Genomic DNA, 20,695 nt, shown 5'->3' on the forward strand with positions numbered 1-20,695 from the left:
TCTCTCTCTCTCTCTCTCTCTCTCTCTCTCTCTCTCTCTCTCTCTCTCTCTCTCTCTCTCTCTCTCTCTCTCACACACACACACACACACACACACACACTAACCCTCTAGCCTTGGGAAAGCAGAGCCCACCTACTCAGCAAGCAGGCTGCGGGAGTTTCCTTGGCAAAGAATCCCGCCTACTGCTTCCAAATGCAGTCTCCAGAAGGTCACTTCACCCAGATATAGGACAGCTTCCCTTGGTCTCCGAGACAAAGTTTGTCAGGATTCAGTGTGGTTCTCCCCTGGGGTGCTTCTACACTCCCACCCCTACTCTGGGTGCCTCTGGTGCACAGCTGGTCCGCCCGCAGCACCCCGCCTTACCTTGGTGAGCTGAGCGATTTTCTTGCACATTTTCACGTGCATTTCGGAGTCACAGTCCATTCTCCAGCCCGATCCACCGCGGGCGTCAGCTTTAGAGCTCCCGCAGGTTCCTGGCGGGTGAATTTTGCCGTTGAGGGCAGATGCCATCGCTTTAAGGAGCCCTGCACTGAAATGCTCGGACTCGCGCTCGCACTGCTGGCCGTGTGTGCACGTGCGTTCGAGCACGGGCGTGAGAGCTTTCTCCAGAGAGGTGGCACTGCAGTCCTGCCAGCACAGCCGCGTGGCTCTCTTTCCGGAGGTGTCTCCTCCCCGGGCCCACTCACGCACCACCTCCCTCTGCTCGTGCTCGTTCGCGGGCTAGCCGGCTCACGGGCACCCGCACCCTGCAGCGTAGCGCTGGAGCCTTGCACGTGAGGTTTATCATCTGCGGATGCTTCCGAGAGGGCGCGGGCTACACCTGCAAGAGGACAGCTTCTGAGGGAGTGCTGGGGGACGAAGGGGTTGCCCTGGACAGTCCCCCCCGCACCCCCCGGCCAACTGGGTGGCATGGAGCTCCCAACTCCACCGTGAGCGATTCAGCCCGAGGTGGATAAGCTCAGGCCGAGAGGAAGAAATGCTGGCTTTAGTCCCTAGCAGACCGGCAAATCAGAATGAAAATGTTCGAAAATCCTGTGGTAGTAGATGGGACCGGAGAGACAGCGGGTCTAATTTCTGCAGCCCTGATGCTTAGAGCTGAGGGTGAAGATAGAAGGCGGGATGTTGAAGGGCGGGGGTGGGGGTGAGAGAGCTAATTACCCCGATCCTAGGAGGTTGGGATCTGGAGCTCAAAGTGGGATAGAGCTGGGACCTCAGCACTACACCGTGAGACTAATTGGAAGCCCCCTTCCCGACCTTGGATAGGAACCTGCTCAGTGCGGAATGCTAGAGATCTTCCAGCATCATCACTCAAAGGTCACTAGTGACCGAAACTTGGCGGGGGGTGGGGTCGGGTACATAACTCAGAGTAGGAAAAGGATTAGCGACAAGGAGAAAAAGTCCTACAAGAGCTAGAGAGGGTGGAGGTGGGAAAGAAAGGCGCAAAGAGCTGATGGGGCTGAGAAGCCAAGCCTACACAGTTAAAGTGCAGCGGCTCATCACACCTGTGCCATTACCTCAGACAGACCAGAGGCTGGCTCTTGTCACATTCTAAAGTTGCTGTCCTTAGTTTGGGAAAGGAGGTAGGTAGGGAGCCAAAATTCTTTCTGGCTTTCTTTGGTTTTGTACAATGGACTTTGAAAAACAAGACAGAACCCTGGTTAGATTTTCCTAAAGTGGGAATAATATCATTATTATGAGTTTGCCCGGCCAATATATTTTATTTTTATAAACTTCTCGCCCTCCAGGTGACAATACTCATTTTTATAGGTGAGAAAAATGAACTATTTGATCGTGTGATTACAAACAGCAGTTGGGTGTGGAATGGAGTCACTGATACCACTACCGTGGACTCCTGTCCCCCTCACCAGGCATTATAGAACAACCAGAAGAGCAACCAGGAGAACCTTTAGGCCTATCCCACAACTCCTTGAGACAAAATCTCTGGCGATCAGGGTCATAGGAGTCCATGTATTAAATACAAGCTCCCTATTTATTTGCAAATTGTATAGAATGCCATCTTTAGTATATAAATAATATACTTTTACAGGTATTCAACCACTGTGCAAATGAGAAGAAAATTAGCCCTCGTGGAACAAGACTATTGAACCAAAAAGTATTCACTCTTTTGGATTATTACATCAGTGGCCCTGTGACTCATGGTATTTGAATGTGAACACACACTTGCCACACTGGTGGTGAGTCTCCTCATGTGCAAGCACCTGAACTACACTGTCATCATAATTCATTCTAATTCATAATTCACTGTCATCATAATTCATAATTTACATTCTGAAAGACATACATACTATTTAATTTCATCCCATTTATTCCTTCTATGTCTTAATGTCAAGAAGTTAAACCAATTTTCAAACTGTATGTTGGGACTGGGTATGGTGGCAAACTCCTGAAATCCAAGCCCTCTGAGCCAGGAGTAGAGTTTCTCAATCTTCTCTGCCAACGGAGCTACAAAAACAGATCACCTTGTCACAAAATGGCTACATTTGCACGGAGACTTCATTAAGTATATTCATATAACTGCACAGAATATGCCATTTTGTAATAAAATATGTTGAGGCAAAAATACAATCAGGTTATATAAAATATTAATATGATCATTAGGAGGACCACAATATATTTTGGAAATGCCTGCCTATAAGTATTTGGTAATATTGCTTCCAGCTTCCTACCTTAAAATTGTGCTAGTGGCAATAGACGTGGAGCCCACTGAAATAAACGAGAGTCAGGCACACTGGCACAAGAGTTTTCTCAGTGCAGGTAACACAGTGAGTTGCAATATACACTTGACTTTAGAGTACACTGGGAGGAATGGATCTGGCATTAATACAGTTTTATTTCTGGCCTTTTTCTAGAATTCAAATAAACAGAACTCTCCAATACCCAAAGGGGGAATGGACCTGAAGTTCTGTTTGTAACAAATGCTTCTCACTACATAGAAAAGCAAATCTCTCATAATTTTACTCCCAAAGGGTGAAGCTCATATTTTAATACACTTACAACTGTGGCAAATAATTTAGCCTTCTGTTAAACAAAAGTAACATTCTGTATATGAACTGAAAAACCTTTAATATAAAATGTAAATTTTATGGAGGCAAGAATTCTTATCTGTTTCATGTACTACTAAAGCCCCAGCGACTAGAACAGTGTTTAGGATACCACTATTAGGTTCTTAAATATTTGTCGAATGACTAAAAGAATGAACATTCTTCTACAAGAAGTGGTATTTTCAATAGTAGTATATGAATTCATATAGGTCGTTATTTATAATCATATAAATGTGCTTAACATCACTAATCATGGAAATATAAATTAAAGCCACATTAAGAAGCTACTACACCACTTAGAATGTATAAAATAAAGAGCAGATGTTTACTAGAATGTGTAAAATAATGAGCAAAATATAAAGTGTTTACAAAGACATGCTAAAATGAACTTTTATGTATTACTGGTAGAAGAGTAAAATGATACAATCATTTGGGAAAGTGTATGGCAGTTTTACTACAACTAAATCACACATCACTTATGACATCAGTTTGACTCCTAGGTTTAATACAAGAGGAATGAGTATACACACCCACAAAGACATAGAATGTTTAGGAGAACTTTATTTGTAATAACCCAAAGTTGTTAAGAACTGCAGTGCCAACAATGGGTAAAAGATAAATGAATTGTGGTAATCCATGTGATAAATTACAGAAACAATGAAGTAGAATGTTGAAGGAAGAAGATGACTGTAATATATCACATAGTGTGTGATCCAATTCACATGAAGTTTGACAAAAAATAGAAATGACTGACCTTTATAAAAGTAGCTATTTTGGAATTCTGTGGAATCAGAAATTTTTGTGCTATATTCTGAGTGTATGTATCTTGATATAATTTTGATGTTATACATTTGTGAAGAAGCACCAAGAATTAAGATATATGGTTTATGAAAATCCATTTTTCATTTCATGTCAGCAAGGCACGTGTGCCTTTGGTAAATTATCTTTCAATAGTATTATTATTTTGTATTTTTCTTTTTTTCATGTCTGATCAAGTGAAAGGCATATGTTAGTCTTTATAAGTTGACTGAATGACCAAGCTGTCTGTTGAATAGAAGATATTTCTCCTCTCAGGAGGTCTTTCCTGTTTGAATTTCATCTTTATCAATCTTGATACTATCCATAGCTTTTCTTCTCCTGTGGCAACAGAGACAAAAACTCTTCCCTAACATAACACAATTCCAGGTTTCTGTTCTAAGGATTACACACTATGTGATATATTATACACATCAGCATATCTCTAAAATATACAGGCCGGTTTAATTCAGCAGTTTTTCCCCCCTATTATTCAATGTCTCTCCACAGCTGTTGTATGGCGCACATATTTTAACCTTCCAAAGTTTGCAAAATGAAATATATCCATTTCCCAAATTTCATTTCTTTAGGGACCTGTAGTACTTTGAATATGCTTGGCCCAGGGAGTGGCACTATTAGGTGTTGCCTTGTTGGAGGAAATGTGTCACTGTGGGGGTGGGCTTTGAGACCCTTCTCCTAGCTGCTTGGAATACAGTCTGCTCCTGGCTTCCTTTGGATGAAGATGTAGAACTCTCAGCTCCTCCAGTGATGCCTGGATGCTGTCATTCTTCCTGTCATGATGATAATGGACTAAACCACAGAAACTGTAAGCCCGCATCAAGTCTGCAGGATTAGGCACATCCTTTCCTACTGAGGCTGGATGTGGCAGCCCTCTGCTACATATGTGTCAGAGGCCTTGAACCAGCCCCTGTATGTTCTTTGGTTGATGGCTCAGTCTCTGGAAGCTCCCAGAGGTCCAGGTTATTTGCTTTGTGGATGAATTTCCCAACACTGACAGGTAATGACTGAATCCAATTTAATATGAGGAGGGGCTACAGGAGGCCCCTAGGGTTTTGCCAATAGCAAAAATTTACCTTCCTTGCCTGTCCTTTGTTGATCTGCATTCAGTAGTCCAATGTAGGCCTTTGCCATAACTTCTGTATACTCCAAAAATCCGGGACCTTCTTTTTGGATTATCTCTAGAAAAAAAACATTGTTTCTAGGAATGCCTTTCCTATAATCTCTTTTCATATAACCTTGCTTGCAACAATTAAAACATCTGACATTTTGGCTTTCTTAAAACTTTTAAAAATTATTTCTCCTATCAAAGTAATATTATAAACATAAGATCCAATATTGTTGTATTTCTAATCTATTCATCCATTGGTGCTGATCTTGCCTTGAAAGGCATAATCAACCTTCTGCACTTCAAATTAGCATTTTCAAAAGCCAAAGATTTGATTAGTATTTGTCTGACTTCTGACTCTGATACTATTCTATTTACAGCTGAAATCAATCTTTGCAAAAAAAAGAAAGAAAGAAAGAAAGAAAGAAAGAAAGAAAGAAAGAAAGAGAGAGAGAGAAGGAGGGAGGGAGGGAGGAAGGAAGGATGGAAGAAAGGAAGAAAGGAAGAAAGAAAGAAAGAAAGAAAGAAAGAAAGAAAGAAAGAAAGAAAAGTCAGTGAAGGCTTATTTTGGGCCTTGCATAATTTTAGTAAATGACACAGTCCTCTTTCCTGATTCTTTAATATAAACAGAAACCCTAAAATAATGTCCTTTCTGGTATCATTTTGGAAGTCACCAAGGAATATTTCATTCTGATATAATTTTCTTTTTTACTATATCCCTGACTTAATGTTCTATTTTCTGAATTTTGTGCAACTTTTTTACATTAAGATTGAGAAGTCTAAATTTTTCCCATAGGTCTTCCTGGTTATTTCATGAATGTAATATTCTCTCCAATGTTTCTGAGAATATTCTAGATTCTTTGGCAGTTTTATGTTCAGCTTTCATGTTGGAGTTTCCTAAAATGCCTAGTGATTCTTAGTTGTTAGTGTATATTGAGTTCAAGTGACTATGAGGTGTGTCATAATGAGCAGGGTTTGTACTCTTTGCGTCTCGCTGTAGTAAACAGTTAAATGTAAAATTATTGTTCATCTTTTCTGGATGGGTTGGACATGCCTGGGTATATACGCCTATAATAAGGAGGTAGAGAATGCATGCAGGCTCACACTCACAGTGTTCTTCATAATGGCATTCTCTGTTGCCTTGTCCTCAACATAGCTTTGATCCTGTCTTTCAGTTCTCAGTTTTATTTGGTTTAGTTTCTCCAGTAAATAAGCCTTCTATAATTTGCTAGAGAAAGTTAGTTGCCTGGCTAAAGATAGGCAAAAAATTATTTTCAAAAAATGTCCCTACTTTATATTTTGCTCCTCGTGTCTACTTTCAGTTGTCCTTTTAACCTTTGAATGGTACGGAAGGCAGTACTGTCTCCTAAATTTGTAGACTTCTTCTTTCTCTAAACATTTATCTTTGTTATTTAAAAATTGTATGTGTTTGTGTCTGTGTATGTGCACAAGAAGACATTGGATCCCTTGGAGACAGAGTTTACAGGAGGTGTTAGCCACCAGACATGGGTGAGACACCACACAAAGGTTGTCTGTAAGAGTGCTCTTAGCCACAGGGCCATCTTCCTAGCTCTTTGTAGAGTTTTTTCCACTGTGGAAACTAAATGAGCTTAGCTGCTGGGACACTGCTACTTACACTTTTTTTTATTCCTAAAAGTTATAAACTGATCTTTTCCTCTCTGAAGAATATAAGTACTTTAAAACCCCACAAATAAGTATCCACAAAACATAACCTCTTCTATGTATGACTGAAGACAGCACTGTGAAAATTAGAAATGATTTAATTGTTATTGTGAGTTATTTTGGCTCAATACCATGTCTCTCCAATAAAGTCTCTGTTCTGCAAATTAGGCTTACTCTTTAACCCTTCAACAATTCTAACTTTGGGGCAACTATGCATGAACTTCCTTTACTAATAATTTATTAAGTATTTAATGACACCAAACCAAGTACAATGTCATCATTATATTCACAAGGATGACAGATAACATAGAAGCCAGTGAAATCTGATTTTTAGATAACTAGTTTTATATCATCATTTATATGACATTCTATTGTGGGGGATATTTGTGGACCCACCAAAGGTGTAAAGAACAACATTGTATCTTTTATGTAGTTTAAAGCTTAGGCCTTTTGCCAACAACCAGCCAATGGTTGGAGGTTTGGATCAGTGTGAAATCAGTGTCTAAGGCAAGGATGCAGGTGTAAGCTGACAGGTGACATTGTTGTTCTGAAGCTACACTTGGAGACCGCTTTCAGGTTTTTTTCTCCCTCCTTCTCTTTGAGTTCACCTCAGCCTTTTATTGGTTACACACTTCTTTGTTATAAAATAATACATAATCAAAAGCTTTTCATTATTTTTCTCAACCCCATTATTTTTACCGAAAACCCCCATATAACTATGTCACCAGAAAGCACAGTGCACACACAAAGTCATAGTTCAGTGTCTGCAAAAGCAAGTTATACATTAACTTTTAACTCTCAGAGAAACCTCCAAATCACAGGTCATCTGGGCATAAACTTGCAGTTACAGCATTAGCATGAGAACAGAAAGGTGCTAAACAGGTCAGGGTAACGTTAATATTTTTATCTTGTCTAAATTTGCAGAATCTCTTCCTCCAAGTTATTGAGCTCATCCTAGTATCTGTTTCTACAATGCTTTTCTAACTTGTTTTCATATACAATATTGATTCCTCTTGCAGCTTTCTCCAGGGCTCCTTCACAAGCCTGAATTCTATCTCTTAGAACTTATACCCTAGTTTCCTTAGGCAGGTGATGCCAGGGGGAATCAAAGTCTTTCCAAGAAGGTCAGTTCACTAATCCTACAGATCGCTTGTGGGGTCCAAACTCCTATACCCATCCTTTATCCTTTTTATTATATATATATATCTTCTGATTTTCCCAACCATATTTCTGGAGCAATTTCCTAACCATTGCTCACTAATCCAGTAAATGCAGCTATTTCTTCCTCTATCTTATTTCTTGTATTTTCTATGGCCATCCCTGTCCTTAGTGACCCAGGCACAGTGTTCCTTTTCCTTGGGGTCTTCAATTCTCTTAACTACTAAAACTTCAGGTCTCTCAAAAACATTTCTTGCTTCAAATATTTCCTGGTACAACTTAGTCATCATGAGTTGGCTAAAACTTCCCAGAGAACAAGGCAGTCGGCCTCCACTTCCAGAACCCCTTGTCCTGATGTGCCTGGGTTGACTGCTTGAATGGCCAGGTCCAGAGCAGTTTGTTCCTAATACACATGAGAGCCATTTCCTTCTCTAGTAATGCCCGCAATCACTTTCTCAGTAAATTTTACTAGAGTTGTATTTAAGGACAAATATGGTATAGAAAAAGGCAAAACAGACAAGCATACAAGAAAAAGCAATGCCATCTGTACACGAGAAAGTCGGAAATGCATGATTCAAGTTGATGGTGCTCCTAAGCCAAAACTGTGTCATGCAGCCACGTTCACAACCATGTTGTACCTTACAGCCTTTTGCTGGGGCAGTCTCCCAGCTACTGTTCAAACTTAACCTAATTATTCTAGCCTATAACCTGCCATGAAGCTAGCTCTATACCCCTCTGTTCCACTCTGGTCCTGTCTGTTCCCCTCCTTGACTGCTTTCGAGTCTGTCACATCTACTTTTGTCTCCCTAAATCACAATCTTTGCCTGGAAGTCCCACCTTTCTCCTTCCTGCCCTAGCTATTGGCTGTCAGCTCTTTATTACAACCAATCAGCAGCAAGACAACCTCTGATACATCTCTAGATTGCCTTTAGGTAGGTGAGGAAGATTAATATTTACAAAATAGAAAACCTGGTGATGGGCCACAGAAATGACAATACCAACATCCTGCTAGTAGTTAGCTCTCTGCTAGTACAGAATCAAAAACTGAAAATACAGAGACACACCTTAATACAATGTGAGAAAAGATCATTCCCAACAACACTCAAACTTACTGTGTGTACAGTATATATTCTCTTCTCACTCCTTCCTTTTATAAATTAAAAACAATTTTCTCCCCTAAACACTTTATTTTTATTTGCTAGTTTTTGCAGCCTGGCACATTTAAAGAAACACATATACTAAGTAAATGTGATCAACATAGTCAAGTTGTGTCCCAAGAAAGAAATTTGGCTCTGAATGATAGCTTTAAGCCACTATGAAGTCATCTTCACTTCACTAGGGTCCAACATTAAACACACTTAGTTAAATTTCCCCATGAAATCCAGTGGGTTGAGGTCAACATTAATAGCCTTCAACACATAAAGAAATTTTGATTCTTTACATAGTTGCTGAACCTTTATTCATGTCACCAGAGCAAATACTCTGTCAAAATGAAAGCTTATTAAAGGTACAATTATAAAATGCCATCTATAGGGTCTCATTGGTAGATTTATAGCCTTGTACCCTTTCTGAAACATTCACAAAGGGAAGTTGTTTTTATTGGACTACTGTCTAGCTAACACAGTGTAAAACAACTGGTGTTAGATTGCCAAGTCCTGTTGCACAGCATAGATGAGACTGCAATATTTGCCATATGCTTAGCTGGTAATCCAAGCATTACTCTCTACCCCTAAAATAAAAATACCATACCCTACCTGCTCCTTATTTTACTAACTTCTGGGTCCTGCATGGATCTAAGTAGATGTATCACTTTGGCAGGTTTACTAGGAACTGCTTTAATCTTGTTTGGCCAAGCAAGAATCTGATTTCCTGGAAGACTACTGGTTAAATATGACCTAACCCCAAGGAATCTCAGGATTCTCATGTCACATTGCAATCATCTAAGTTTTCTCACCTAACTTGCTCCAGTTTGAGTCAACATAAAATCCTAGTACAGTCTTCCTGCTGTGTTGTTATTTTTACTTTATTTATTATTATTATTGTTATTATTATATCCCAAATCAAACATTTCCTTATTTCATTGTGTCATCGACACACTCTCAACTCATAAGAGATGGTAGGCAGTTAGAGGTTTATCACTGAGGTTTCCTTGTCTCTCTTCTTGGTCTTACTCCCATGTGAGGGTTGTAACCAATTACAACAGTGTGAGGGTCACATGATTATAACCAATATGAAAAGCCCAGCCAATTACATACAATTATTAAACTATATTTTTAGGTATAGTTTACATGATAGGAGTCACAATACAAAACTCCCCTGGACAAGATCTACCTGTTGGGATCAAGGCTGATCCAAGGCTCTCAGAATCCCTGGTGAAAGAACAAAGGAAATGTTAATTCTGTGTCCTTGTCCAGGGCTAGACTTGGCAGGGTCTGGCCTGCTGCTGGGGGCTGGGGCCTCTGAGGAGTTAAGGTTTCAGTGGAACATGACTTTGCCCCTCTGTACAGACTAGGGTTATCAGTCACAAGGCTTGCTCTGTGATAGACTTGAGATATCCTATATTCTCTTTAAGTAATATTGCTTGATTAGCTTCCTATTGACTCCATTCCGTTTCTCCTTCTGCATACAGTATATAAGGTGTTGAATTTCACAATAAAGTTGCTTACATGAGCCATCAGCTTGAGCAAGATCTCCTAATCCCAAACTTTCCTGTCTTTGGTTCTCTCTTCCAGGAAGAATGACCTTTTGGTCCAGGTTACTACCATTTGTGTTCCTCCAGAGTATTGGCTTTTCCATTTTCAGAAAACAGATGAGATTCAGCCATGATTACGGACTTCTACAATCCAAGATTATCTGAACTGCTTCAACAAAAGACTATTGATTTCCATTAATAAAGATAAAACATGGTGAAATATGTTATTGATGTTACCTAGTTGGAAAACCCTGTTATTTCATTCCTGTGAGAACTATATTCTCTATATTATATATGTTCTACAAATATGGTATAGTTCTACTTTACCCTAATTGTAGTGAATGCATTTAACCAGAAGCCCACGTAAGGAGAATGTGAAACTGGTTAATTGTCATTCCAATACTCATGCCTCTGACAAAACATGAATAAGCAAAAGTTTAAGGCTTTCATCTTGTACAGCCTAGGATGAAAATCAAGAAACAAATATGCTTTCTTTTTTCTTTTTTTTATTGGATATTTTATTTATTTACATTTCAGATGTCATCCCCTTTCCCAATTTCCCCTCCCTAGAAAAGCCCGATCCCATACCCCCTCCTTCTTTTTGCTTTTATACCATTTGAATTACATGCAAGTATTCAGGTCAGTTCTAGTTTGAGTGTCTAGCAATACAATAGATGCAAATAGTCAAGGAACAAGCAAGACAATAAATACAAATAGTCAAAGAACAAGCAAGGCAATAAAAAAAAGTTCCTTGAACACTCCAGTGATCACCGTCTCTAAGGGCTTATCAGGATGACCAAATATCTGAGCCAACTTCCCTGTCCTGGCCCAAAGTCATTTTCATATCTAAAGCCTACTTCCTTGTTCTAGCCTAAGATTTAGATTCCTGCCTGAAATTACTTCTTTGTTCTAGCCTAATGTTAGATTCCTGCCTGAAGCCCACTTCCTTGTCCTTGGCCCATGTCAGATTCTGGCCAAGCAGCCCCAAAAGCTCTCCGCCTCTCCCCCTTTTTTATTTCATAAACAAGACACTGTTTCTGCAATTGCTTTGACACAAGAAGTTAAGACAGCTACTTTTGTTAATCATTTAGCAAAAAACGTTACTGTGTTGAATATACAAGAGGATTTAGATAAGCATTTGGAAGAACAGATTGATGCTCTTTATCCTATTCAAATTATTGGAAGGAGGTTCAGAATTTAAGAGTAAGGAGCCATCTCGAGTGTCATGCCAAATACCATTGGATTCTTGTTAGTTCTAAAATTTATAGTGGTAGTCATTATAATTAGGAAAAGGTTTACAGACACTTGCATTGCATTTGGTATAATTCTAACACCTCTTTGGATGTTTTAACTTTGCATGATGAGCTTATGAATTTAAAGAATGCTGCTCTGCTGAGCTTTGATGCGGCAGATATTACTGATAAAATTATCCATGGCCTGAGGTCAGTGTTTCTATTTTGGTCAAGCTTCAAGAATGGTATACATAGCTTGATCATGCTAACCCTTTTTGTCCTGGGAATACTTTTATTTTTGCCCATCGTGTTAAATCTTATGTTTAACAGCATCAACATGTTGGCAGCCAAAGTACATGGCTTGAAACTGAAAATGGACCCCCAGACAGAGTTATTAAATTAACAGGCTGGCAAGCCAAAGACAGGTAAGATCCTGCACATAGTCTTACCAACCTAAGACATAAGCACACTGCTTTTGATAATGCATATTCCATGACGAGTAAGGAAGGCATTCTTGGCAGAATGACCTGAGATACTTTCTTCAGAAGTATTTCTTTTCTAAAGATGACAAGACACTATTATAGGTACTGTCTGGACAGTGTATCTATTAGCTGTATTCAATACTAAGGAAATCTAGAATATGCCTAAGGAAAATAGGATTTATCTCATTTGATGAAGGACAAATGGCCACCCTTTGTTTAGCATGTACACAGATGTTAGTTTATTCAGCTGCCAAAGTTGGGGAAAAGTATCCTTTGAAGTGAATATAAAATAATACTTTCATGATCAAGAAACTTTCATATACACCTTTATATACAGAGAAATATACACACCATGGATACATAAGCATCAACAATTTTAATTTTCAGATCTTTACCTATTTCAACTTCACTTTCTCTGAAAAAAGGGGAAAAAAGTTCCTTTAACACTAAAAGAAAAAAAAACAACTTCACAAAGCATCTACAAAAACAAGTTTCTGACATATTGATATTGTTTGAAACCAATAATCTCCATGAACATTTTTCTTCTCTTCTTAAAATTGGCTCCTTAAGACTGGACAAAATAGCTCAGCATTTTTTACTCTCCTATAATTTGCTCAATTTTACAGAATTAAGATTCCATTGCTGTTTCAATTTTACTTATTTCTGTGCTCAATGTGGGAATCACAAAAAAGCAGAACTAAGATGAAGATATATATATTTTTTAACAACCTGTTTCGATTTACATGCTCAGCTATCCAGAATCACACATAAATATTACTATTTTAGGGTATGTGAAAATATTTATCAGTCCTATGCAGTTTCTGTATGCTGATACCTGTTTTGACTCAAGCATAGCTGGACACATTTATAAGGGCACATACCATCCTTACTTAGCCTCCCTCATCAAAAAAACTGCAAACTAATCTACTTGGAAAACAATGCTACTAATGAAACTTAATTTCAAATCAGGATAGTTCATAGGAAGTTTCTTTAAAATTAGAGTATTTCTGAAGTGTTGAGAAACATGAACCTTCAAGGGGCATCACATGAATATATCAATTCTTTGTATAATTATTAGGTAATTATTAGGTAATAATTCTATTACCTCCCTGAAAATAATGTCTTAGAAGGCATGCTCAAATCCTACATTTTCTTAAGTTGGATGACAAGATCTTTGGGTCATTAAGTATTAGGTAGTAATTTTAGCAAATCGGGGAATATTGTTTGGTTGAGAAGGCACCAGTTTCCCAAATATAGGTTGTGTGATTTACTTTGTAGCCCTTAAATTTTTTTGTTTTTATTTATGCATAATGGTTCTACCTGCCTAAATGTATCATGAGTACCACATGCATCTTTGATAACCAAGGTAGTCAGAAGTGTTAGATCTTCTAGAACTGGAGTTGCAGACTCTTATAAGGCACTATGTGGATGCTGGGAATTGAACCTGATCCTCTGTCATAACAAACAATCTTAACTGTGGAGCCATGTCTCTAGTCCCCTAGACCCTTCTCTAAATACAGAACACCACTATCAAAGCAAATTCTGACTTTTATAGTGGAGTAGTTAGGAGTTTGTTAACTGCTTTCTAGCAATCAGTACTAAAAAAAAAAGTAGCGTCAAAAAGTTCAGTGCAGGCTGTGTCCTTAACGACATTTGTCAGGCAGTCACAGCAACAAGAGGAAACATAAGAGTCAGGGAAATGATTTAGAAATTCACATTTGGGAATGGTGTTACACAGTGTTCAGCTTAGTTGTTTGATGGCAAACTCTATTTAAACTAGCATGATCTCTAGAGAGCTGGCTGGGACTTTTAAGGTGCCGTTGAACAAGTGAGACTCTATATGAGACCAGAGGAGGCAATTCAAGAATTTGTTCCAGTTTGGGGACACAATGGGAGAGTCTTAGACTCTTGAAGTATATGGACTGGATTATTTTGACTTGTTTTAAGAGTTCAACATAATACAACCAGGAATTGGGATTTAAAAGTTTCCAAAATTTAGAATATTTTAAAAGGTCCTTAACCTGACATGCAGGACTCCCAAAAGGTGTTAGGTTGGGCACCATGGGGTCCTCTTCTTCAAAGAAATCCCACCATTCTTCTAAGCAACCACATAGGTAGACTATTCTTTCCTCACTTTCTAATTCTGTTACGCAATCAAAAGATGAAAATTTGGGACCCATTAGAATGAAACAGAAAAGGTGACAATTTAAAGGCAAAAAAGTAAACTTTTAACAATGGTAAATAGAAAAAAATGTCTTCATGAATTTTATTTTACACATATGAGGTATGCCTCAGGTCTACACTGTGCAGCCCTTAAAAATTATGCTGTGTACTACTCACTTACAAGGATTATATGTTCATTCTCAGGACCAGATCAATGTGGAAGTTAGTCACCAGTGAACTTCCTTCAAACCTGGTTACTCAACAAGAGTCCTGATCTAGGCAAGCTGATTCTCTTAGTGGCCTCAACTGGTAGAGATACTACACGGAAACACGGTGTACTTGGTTTTGTTGGTAGTGATATTGTTTCTTCTTGACAATTAAAGATCAGTAGATTTTGGGATAGGACAAGGAAGTAGGCTCAGATATTTTGGTTATCCTGATAAGCCCTTAGAAATAGTGTCACGGGAGTGATCCTGGAACTCTGTTTACTGCCTTGCTTGTTTCTTGACTATTTGCATCTATTGTATTGCTAGTTCTTCAACCTAGAACTGACCTTAATACTTTCATGAAATTAAAATGGTATAAAAGCAAAAAGGAGGAGGAGGGATGGGATAGGGAGCTTATGGGGGGGATGGGGAAAGGGGATAACATCTGAAATGTAAATAAATATCCAATAAAAAAAGAAGAAAAATAGATCAGTAGTTGTTTTGGTTGTCTGCTGGTAGAGATACTTTGTAGTAGTTGTGTTCTGGTAAACTGTTAATAACATCCGGTGTTCAAAGACCTAATGCTTCCTATAGATAATTAAATGCCCTTTGAAATGGTGTGTCAGTAATCTGTTATGATAGCGTCAATGTGTAAATAAAACTAGATACATAAGGTTGAGGACTGAATTTACTAGGTAACATTACTATCTATGTATCTAATTTTAGGGCTTTCGAGAAAATGGATGCTGGGCAAGAAGTCTTATAGATGTCTCTCTCTTCCTCTCTCTCATTTTTCATTACTTTTTTTTTTTTCAGACAGGATCTTCCTTTGTTGCCTGATAGGCCTGGAACTCACTATGTAGATTAGGCTGCCCTCAAACTTAGAGATGCACCTGACTCTGTCTCTGAAGTGCTGGGATCAAAGGCCAGTGCCACCACACAAAGGTCCCATTTCTGTCTTATAGACTAAGGACACTTTTGCTGTTGTGAATAGGTCTTACAATCACAAAACTGGCCAAGAGTTTGAGTTATTTTATTCCTTTATTGATTTCTGGACTAGTTTTTCCCCTTACCCCAGATTATTTGTATAAAGGCACACCCCTTATGCCCCAAACTCTAAATAAAGGGTTTATCTTTTTGCCTTTAGATGTGTTTGTTGTTATATTTTAGGAAACCTATCCTGTTAGTAGAAATGTTGATTCTTGTTGTGATATCTGAAGTAGTAGTCATATGATCAATTTTATATAAGCAGTTGGGATGTGGGGGAAGCATAAATGTTCAGCAGCTTCTTCTAAAGGAAAACACATTAAATTTAACTCTAGAGGCAAACAAAATAAAGGTAAGCTCTTTTTTACTTACAAAGCTCTAAATACTACTTAACAGTGAAACAGAATGTTATATTCAAATAAAGGGTTACCTAAGAAAAGAATGTAACTCTGCAATTATTATGTGTCAGGAGCCATCTAAGAAAGGTTATGGCAAGTAAATGAGTTTTCTAGAAATGGCTCACCATTTTGCATGGCTGGAATGAGTGTGCTCTGTGATGCAGGGTCCTCAGATCCTTCCTCCCAGGATTGCCTCTTACTGCTGATATGCCTTTCCTGCCACTATTGCATAGCCTAATGATTCCTGGGTATCAGCCCACCCTGGGCAAATTTCCTGCAGGTCAACATGAAGATGCACTTTTATGTAGTTATGTTGTGATGAATTGATTTCATAATTCCTGATAATGATTTTCTAGAACTAAGTTGATACAAGTAATTTTAACCCCCCTGTAGAATAAAAGCTGTAAATAGAGCTCTATAAACCTTCATGCATCAAGGGTTAATTGTATTAGGAAAAGAAAACAGGCTTGAAACAGATTTACAATCTAGGAAAACACTCTAGGTTAGGAATGAGGCTTCTATTTGGTAACTAAAGAACACAAGCTGGGAATAGGTGCAAGGACATAGAAATAAATGATGGACTAGTCTATTTATACAGACTTAAAAATAATGCAACAACAAAGCAGACAAAACCATGCTAACTTATGACATAAAAATTATTGCTTTAGACTTATAATCAATCTATGGTGCTAGAAAAAGATAATGAATGTTTAGTCAGATACTAGTCTTAATGGAAAGACATGTAAACAATTTTGCTGTAACTTCTTAAATCTGTATTGACCTATGACATGAACTATTGCCTTAAACTTACTATGAACTTATGGAATGTAAAAATGTTTTAAAAAACTATGTCATCGATTATCCTGAGAAGGTAGAAAAACTAAGAACAACAATAAAGTGGTAGTGTAGCCCTTTCCTCCTTCATCCAGTATGCACTCATCTAAGTGTGAGCGCCTGACTTTCTTTTCCTTTCCTTTTCTCTCTGGCTCAAGAGGAGTTGAGGAACTCCAAGCCTATTGCCTGGTCAGCAAGTGGTCTGAGTCCAAGAGTAAAGAGCCCAAGTAACTGACTTTTCTTCATTCCTCTGCTGCTATCAGCAAGAGTTAATTGCCGGAAGCCATCAGTGTTCAGTCCCTGAATAGCAAAAGATGGTAAGGCTGCCAGAAGTCATCAGACTTTGGCCCCTGCCGATGTTACCCTCACTGCCTTCCCAAGGTACCTGACTGTCTGGGTGGAACCCCAGCAAATAAGGCTGACTAAAATCTTGATGATTGACAGTCTGACATATTACTAAAAACCTTAGTCAGTGATTTAAATAAAGATAACAATTTCACAGGAAGAAAACCAAACACCCAAGTCTATAAAGGTCACAGAAGGCAATGAGTAACAAGATCTTAAAAGACACAGAAGGTCATGCTGCACCTCAGCCTTTCCGCCTGCAAGCCAGGGCCTGGCTGATGAAGAGCACTGTCTGTAGCTGACTAAAGCTTTGACAGAATCGCCTTATCTCAGCTGACATCCAGCCTGACGTGCATCAATAATTATTATTTTTAAAGCTGTAAAAAAAAAAAGACACAAAAGGTTACATATTCCATGCTCTCAGATAGAATAAATGAATATTATGAAGATACCAACTTTCTATGAACAGAGGAATAAAGGGAGTATTTGCTTCTACAACAAAAGAAGGCAAAATGCTTCCAACTTTACCTTTAAGCAACGAACATAAAGTGCTCTCAACCCTAGGTTATATAATCTGCTTCATTTAGAAAATAATACTTTGCTATAGTCTGTCAAGTCTGTGTTTTTCTGAGACAGGAGAGGCTAGGTTTTTTTTTTTTTTTTTTTTTTTTGGTTTTTCGAGACAGGGTTTCTCCGTGTAGCCCTGGCTGTCCTGGAACTCACTCTGTAGACCAGGCTGGCCTCCAACTCAGAAATCCGCCTGCCTCTGCCTCCCAAGTGCTGGGATTAAAGGTGTGCGCCACCACTGCCTAGCTTTTTTTTTTAAATTGGATGTTTTATTTACATTTCATATGTTATCCCCTTACCCCATTCCCCCCCTCCCAGGAACCCTATCCTATCACCCCTCCTCCTGCTTCTCTGCACATGTGCCCCTACCCACTCCCCCATTCCCACCTCCCCACCCTCAAATTCCCACTCACTGGGGCGTCCAGCCTTCCTGAGACTAAGGATCTCTTCTCCCACCTACGCCTGACAGGGCCATCCTCCCCTACACATAGAGCTGGAGCCATGGATCCCTCCCTATGTGCTCCCAGGCTGGTGGTTTAGACTCTGGGAGCACTGTTTGGTTGGTATTGTTGCTCTCCTCATGGGGCCGCAAACCCTTTCAGCTCCTACAGTCTTCACTCTGACTCCTCTATTGGGAACCCCATGATCAGTTCAATGGTTAGCTGTGAGCATCTGGAGAGGCTAGCTTTTAATTGTCCTGTCCTTTTATATTTTTGTTGTTTTCATTTCAAACAGACTGCATCTGTTAGATCGTTCAAAGTACTTTTCAAAAGGCCAACTCAACCCCTTTAAAAAATCAACAAGAGGGCAGGGTGGTGGTGGTGCATGCCTTTAATCCCAGCACTTGGGAGGCAGAGGTAGGCAGATTTCTGAGTTCGAGGCCAGCCTGGTCTACAGAGTAAGTTCCAGGACAGCCAGGACTACAAAGAGAGACCCTGTCTCGAAAAACAAAAACAAAACAAAACAAAACAAAAAATCAACAAAGTTGTATTATAAGATATACAAACTCTACATATGCAAATGTTTCTATTGCTATTTTTCTATTTCATGTATATATTTCCATATCAAAACAAATTAACCACATCTATTCTAAACATTTTCATGTATAATTTTTTTTCAAGAATTACTGATCTAAGATTTAGAATTCAATAACCTTATGGTATATATATCGTTTAGTTTTTGTTATTTTCTAAGCTAAAGTTTATCGAAGACACACATTTATTCCTGTATTTGTTCTTTCTCACAGAATAAAAGTTAAGAGTCAAGAACTATGTAAGCTTTACAATGAGACTATGCTGTCTGAATGTCATATAGCATTCTGGAAAAGTTCCAAGATTATGATGTTCAAAGTATAGCAAACCCATACAGCACTCATTACTAAAAGCCACAACTCTAATCTATAAAAACATAGTTATACTGACCTCTGGTGGTCAGATTCCTTATATTTCATTGATGGTGAAATAGCCAGATAAAATACTATAAGGATATATCATGAAACATTTTCTTTTAAATCAACAAAACAATAAAGGTAGCAAGCACCTAAAACTTAGAGACAATGAAAGGACACAGATTGTCACAAAAAATTAATTATGTTTTAAGTTTTAGTTTGTCTGCTTACATTATAAAGGAATGACACACTGGTTCTCATTTTATTATCATTTATTTAAAGTTCTATTTATCTTGTATGTGTGGTACATGCAAGTCTAGGTCAGAGACTGACAGTGAGTGTTTCACTGATTATTTTAGACATTAGTGTTTGAGACAGGCTCTCGGTAATCCTGAAGCTTGCTATTTTGGCAGACCAATGAACTCAAGATTCCCTGTCTGCATCTCAAGTGCTAAGGCTACAGACAGGTGCAAACCTGATATTTGTACGTGATGTATCAGGCATGTGACTTCATATTCTCATGCTTGTCCAGCAAGCACTTTACCCATGAATCATCATGTCCCCTAGTCTCATTGTCCTCTAGGGATTCCCAGAGTACCTACAGAACAAAATAATTCTGTATGCTCACCAGCCACATGGACCTAATAAGCATCTGAAATGACACTAGTGCAAAAAAACAACCTAGAGATCCAGTCTTAGCAAGATAACAAAAAAGGATGTAAGTTACCTTAATAATGTATAACAATTATATAGCTAGGAATTTTGTGTATTTGCTTAAAAATACTAGGTTTTTTTTTAGGTGCTCTTTCTATCTCCATGTCTCTCAGAATGCACACTCAGCTTGTTTTTGTTCCGTGATTAATCTGAACTTTCTCAAATTAGAAATGTTGATTTCAAATTACAGGCCCTTATCACCATCATAGTCATCACTTTTCCCAGCATTTAGTTGTATATCTAAAAATAGGAACTAGGAATGAAGCAGAATAATTATGGCACATTCCTAGGATGGAATGCCATTGCACCCTGTCTGTGTCTCACTTTACTCATTCTGAAAGGAGATAGAAATAAAGGGTTAAATGAAGTAAAGAACTTTGAATGGTGTCTGGCACTTGCAAGAAGTCAGTAAAATTTGTTAGTATTAACATATATGGATAAAGTCCAAAGCCAGTAGGGACTAAAAAAAAAAAAAAGCCAGTTACATTTATGGGTATTTATAAAGTGGATAGTTAAATATGAAAAAAAAAAAAACCAGTTCAATACTCATTCAGGAATTTACTCATGTGGATATATGTACAAATCTGGGTGATGAAAATTAAAGAGTACATTTTAAATGTGACAGGGGAAGGTAGTAACTCAAAAGTAGAAAAAGGCATCCAATCGGCTTTGAAATGTTCTATTCTGCTCCCAGTGGATGCTGAAGTGCAGGGAAAAAAAAAACCTTTCCCTTTATCCTGAGTCTAAGTTCTTTGAATTGTGAATAAATCGAGATAAAACTGCAAGGAAACAAAACAAACAACACCAAAACACTGACAAAGGACTGCTGGAGAATATGAAATAAGAGAGATCTGGTGACCGAGG

General features: G+C 38.5%; 2 protein-coding genes across 2 annotated transcripts in view; both read right to left on the reverse strand.

Annotated features, from left to right (window-relative positions):
- Nucleotides 1-510, reverse strand: part of Fam184b (family with sequence similarity 184 member B) — a 109,686-nt gene extending 109,176 nt beyond the window's left edge. Inside the window, exon 1 of the mRNA XM_028765349.1 lies at nucleotides 364-510. Coding sequence (XP_028621182.1) covers nucleotides 364-510 — 147 coding nt within the window. The remainder of the gene's footprint in view (nucleotides 1-363) is intronic.
- A 13,305-nt stretch (nucleotides 511-13,815) lies between these two features.
- Dcaf16 (DDB1 and CUL4 associated factor 16) lies at nucleotides 13,816-14,410 on the reverse strand. The gene is given in 2 exon segments (XM_028765194.1): nucleotides 13,816-13,999; nucleotides 14,001-14,410. Coding segments are annotated over 2 exon segments (594 nt in total).
- Between the last annotated feature and the right edge of the window lie 6,285 nt (nucleotides 14,411-20,695).

This window comes from Grammomys surdaster, unplaced genomic scaffold (assembly GCF_004785775.1).
Source record: "Grammomys surdaster isolate TR1022 unplaced genomic scaffold, NIH_TR_1.0 150, whole genome shotgun sequence".
Taxonomy (NCBI): Eukaryota; Metazoa; Chordata; class Mammalia; order Rodentia; family Muridae; genus Grammomys; species Grammomys surdaster.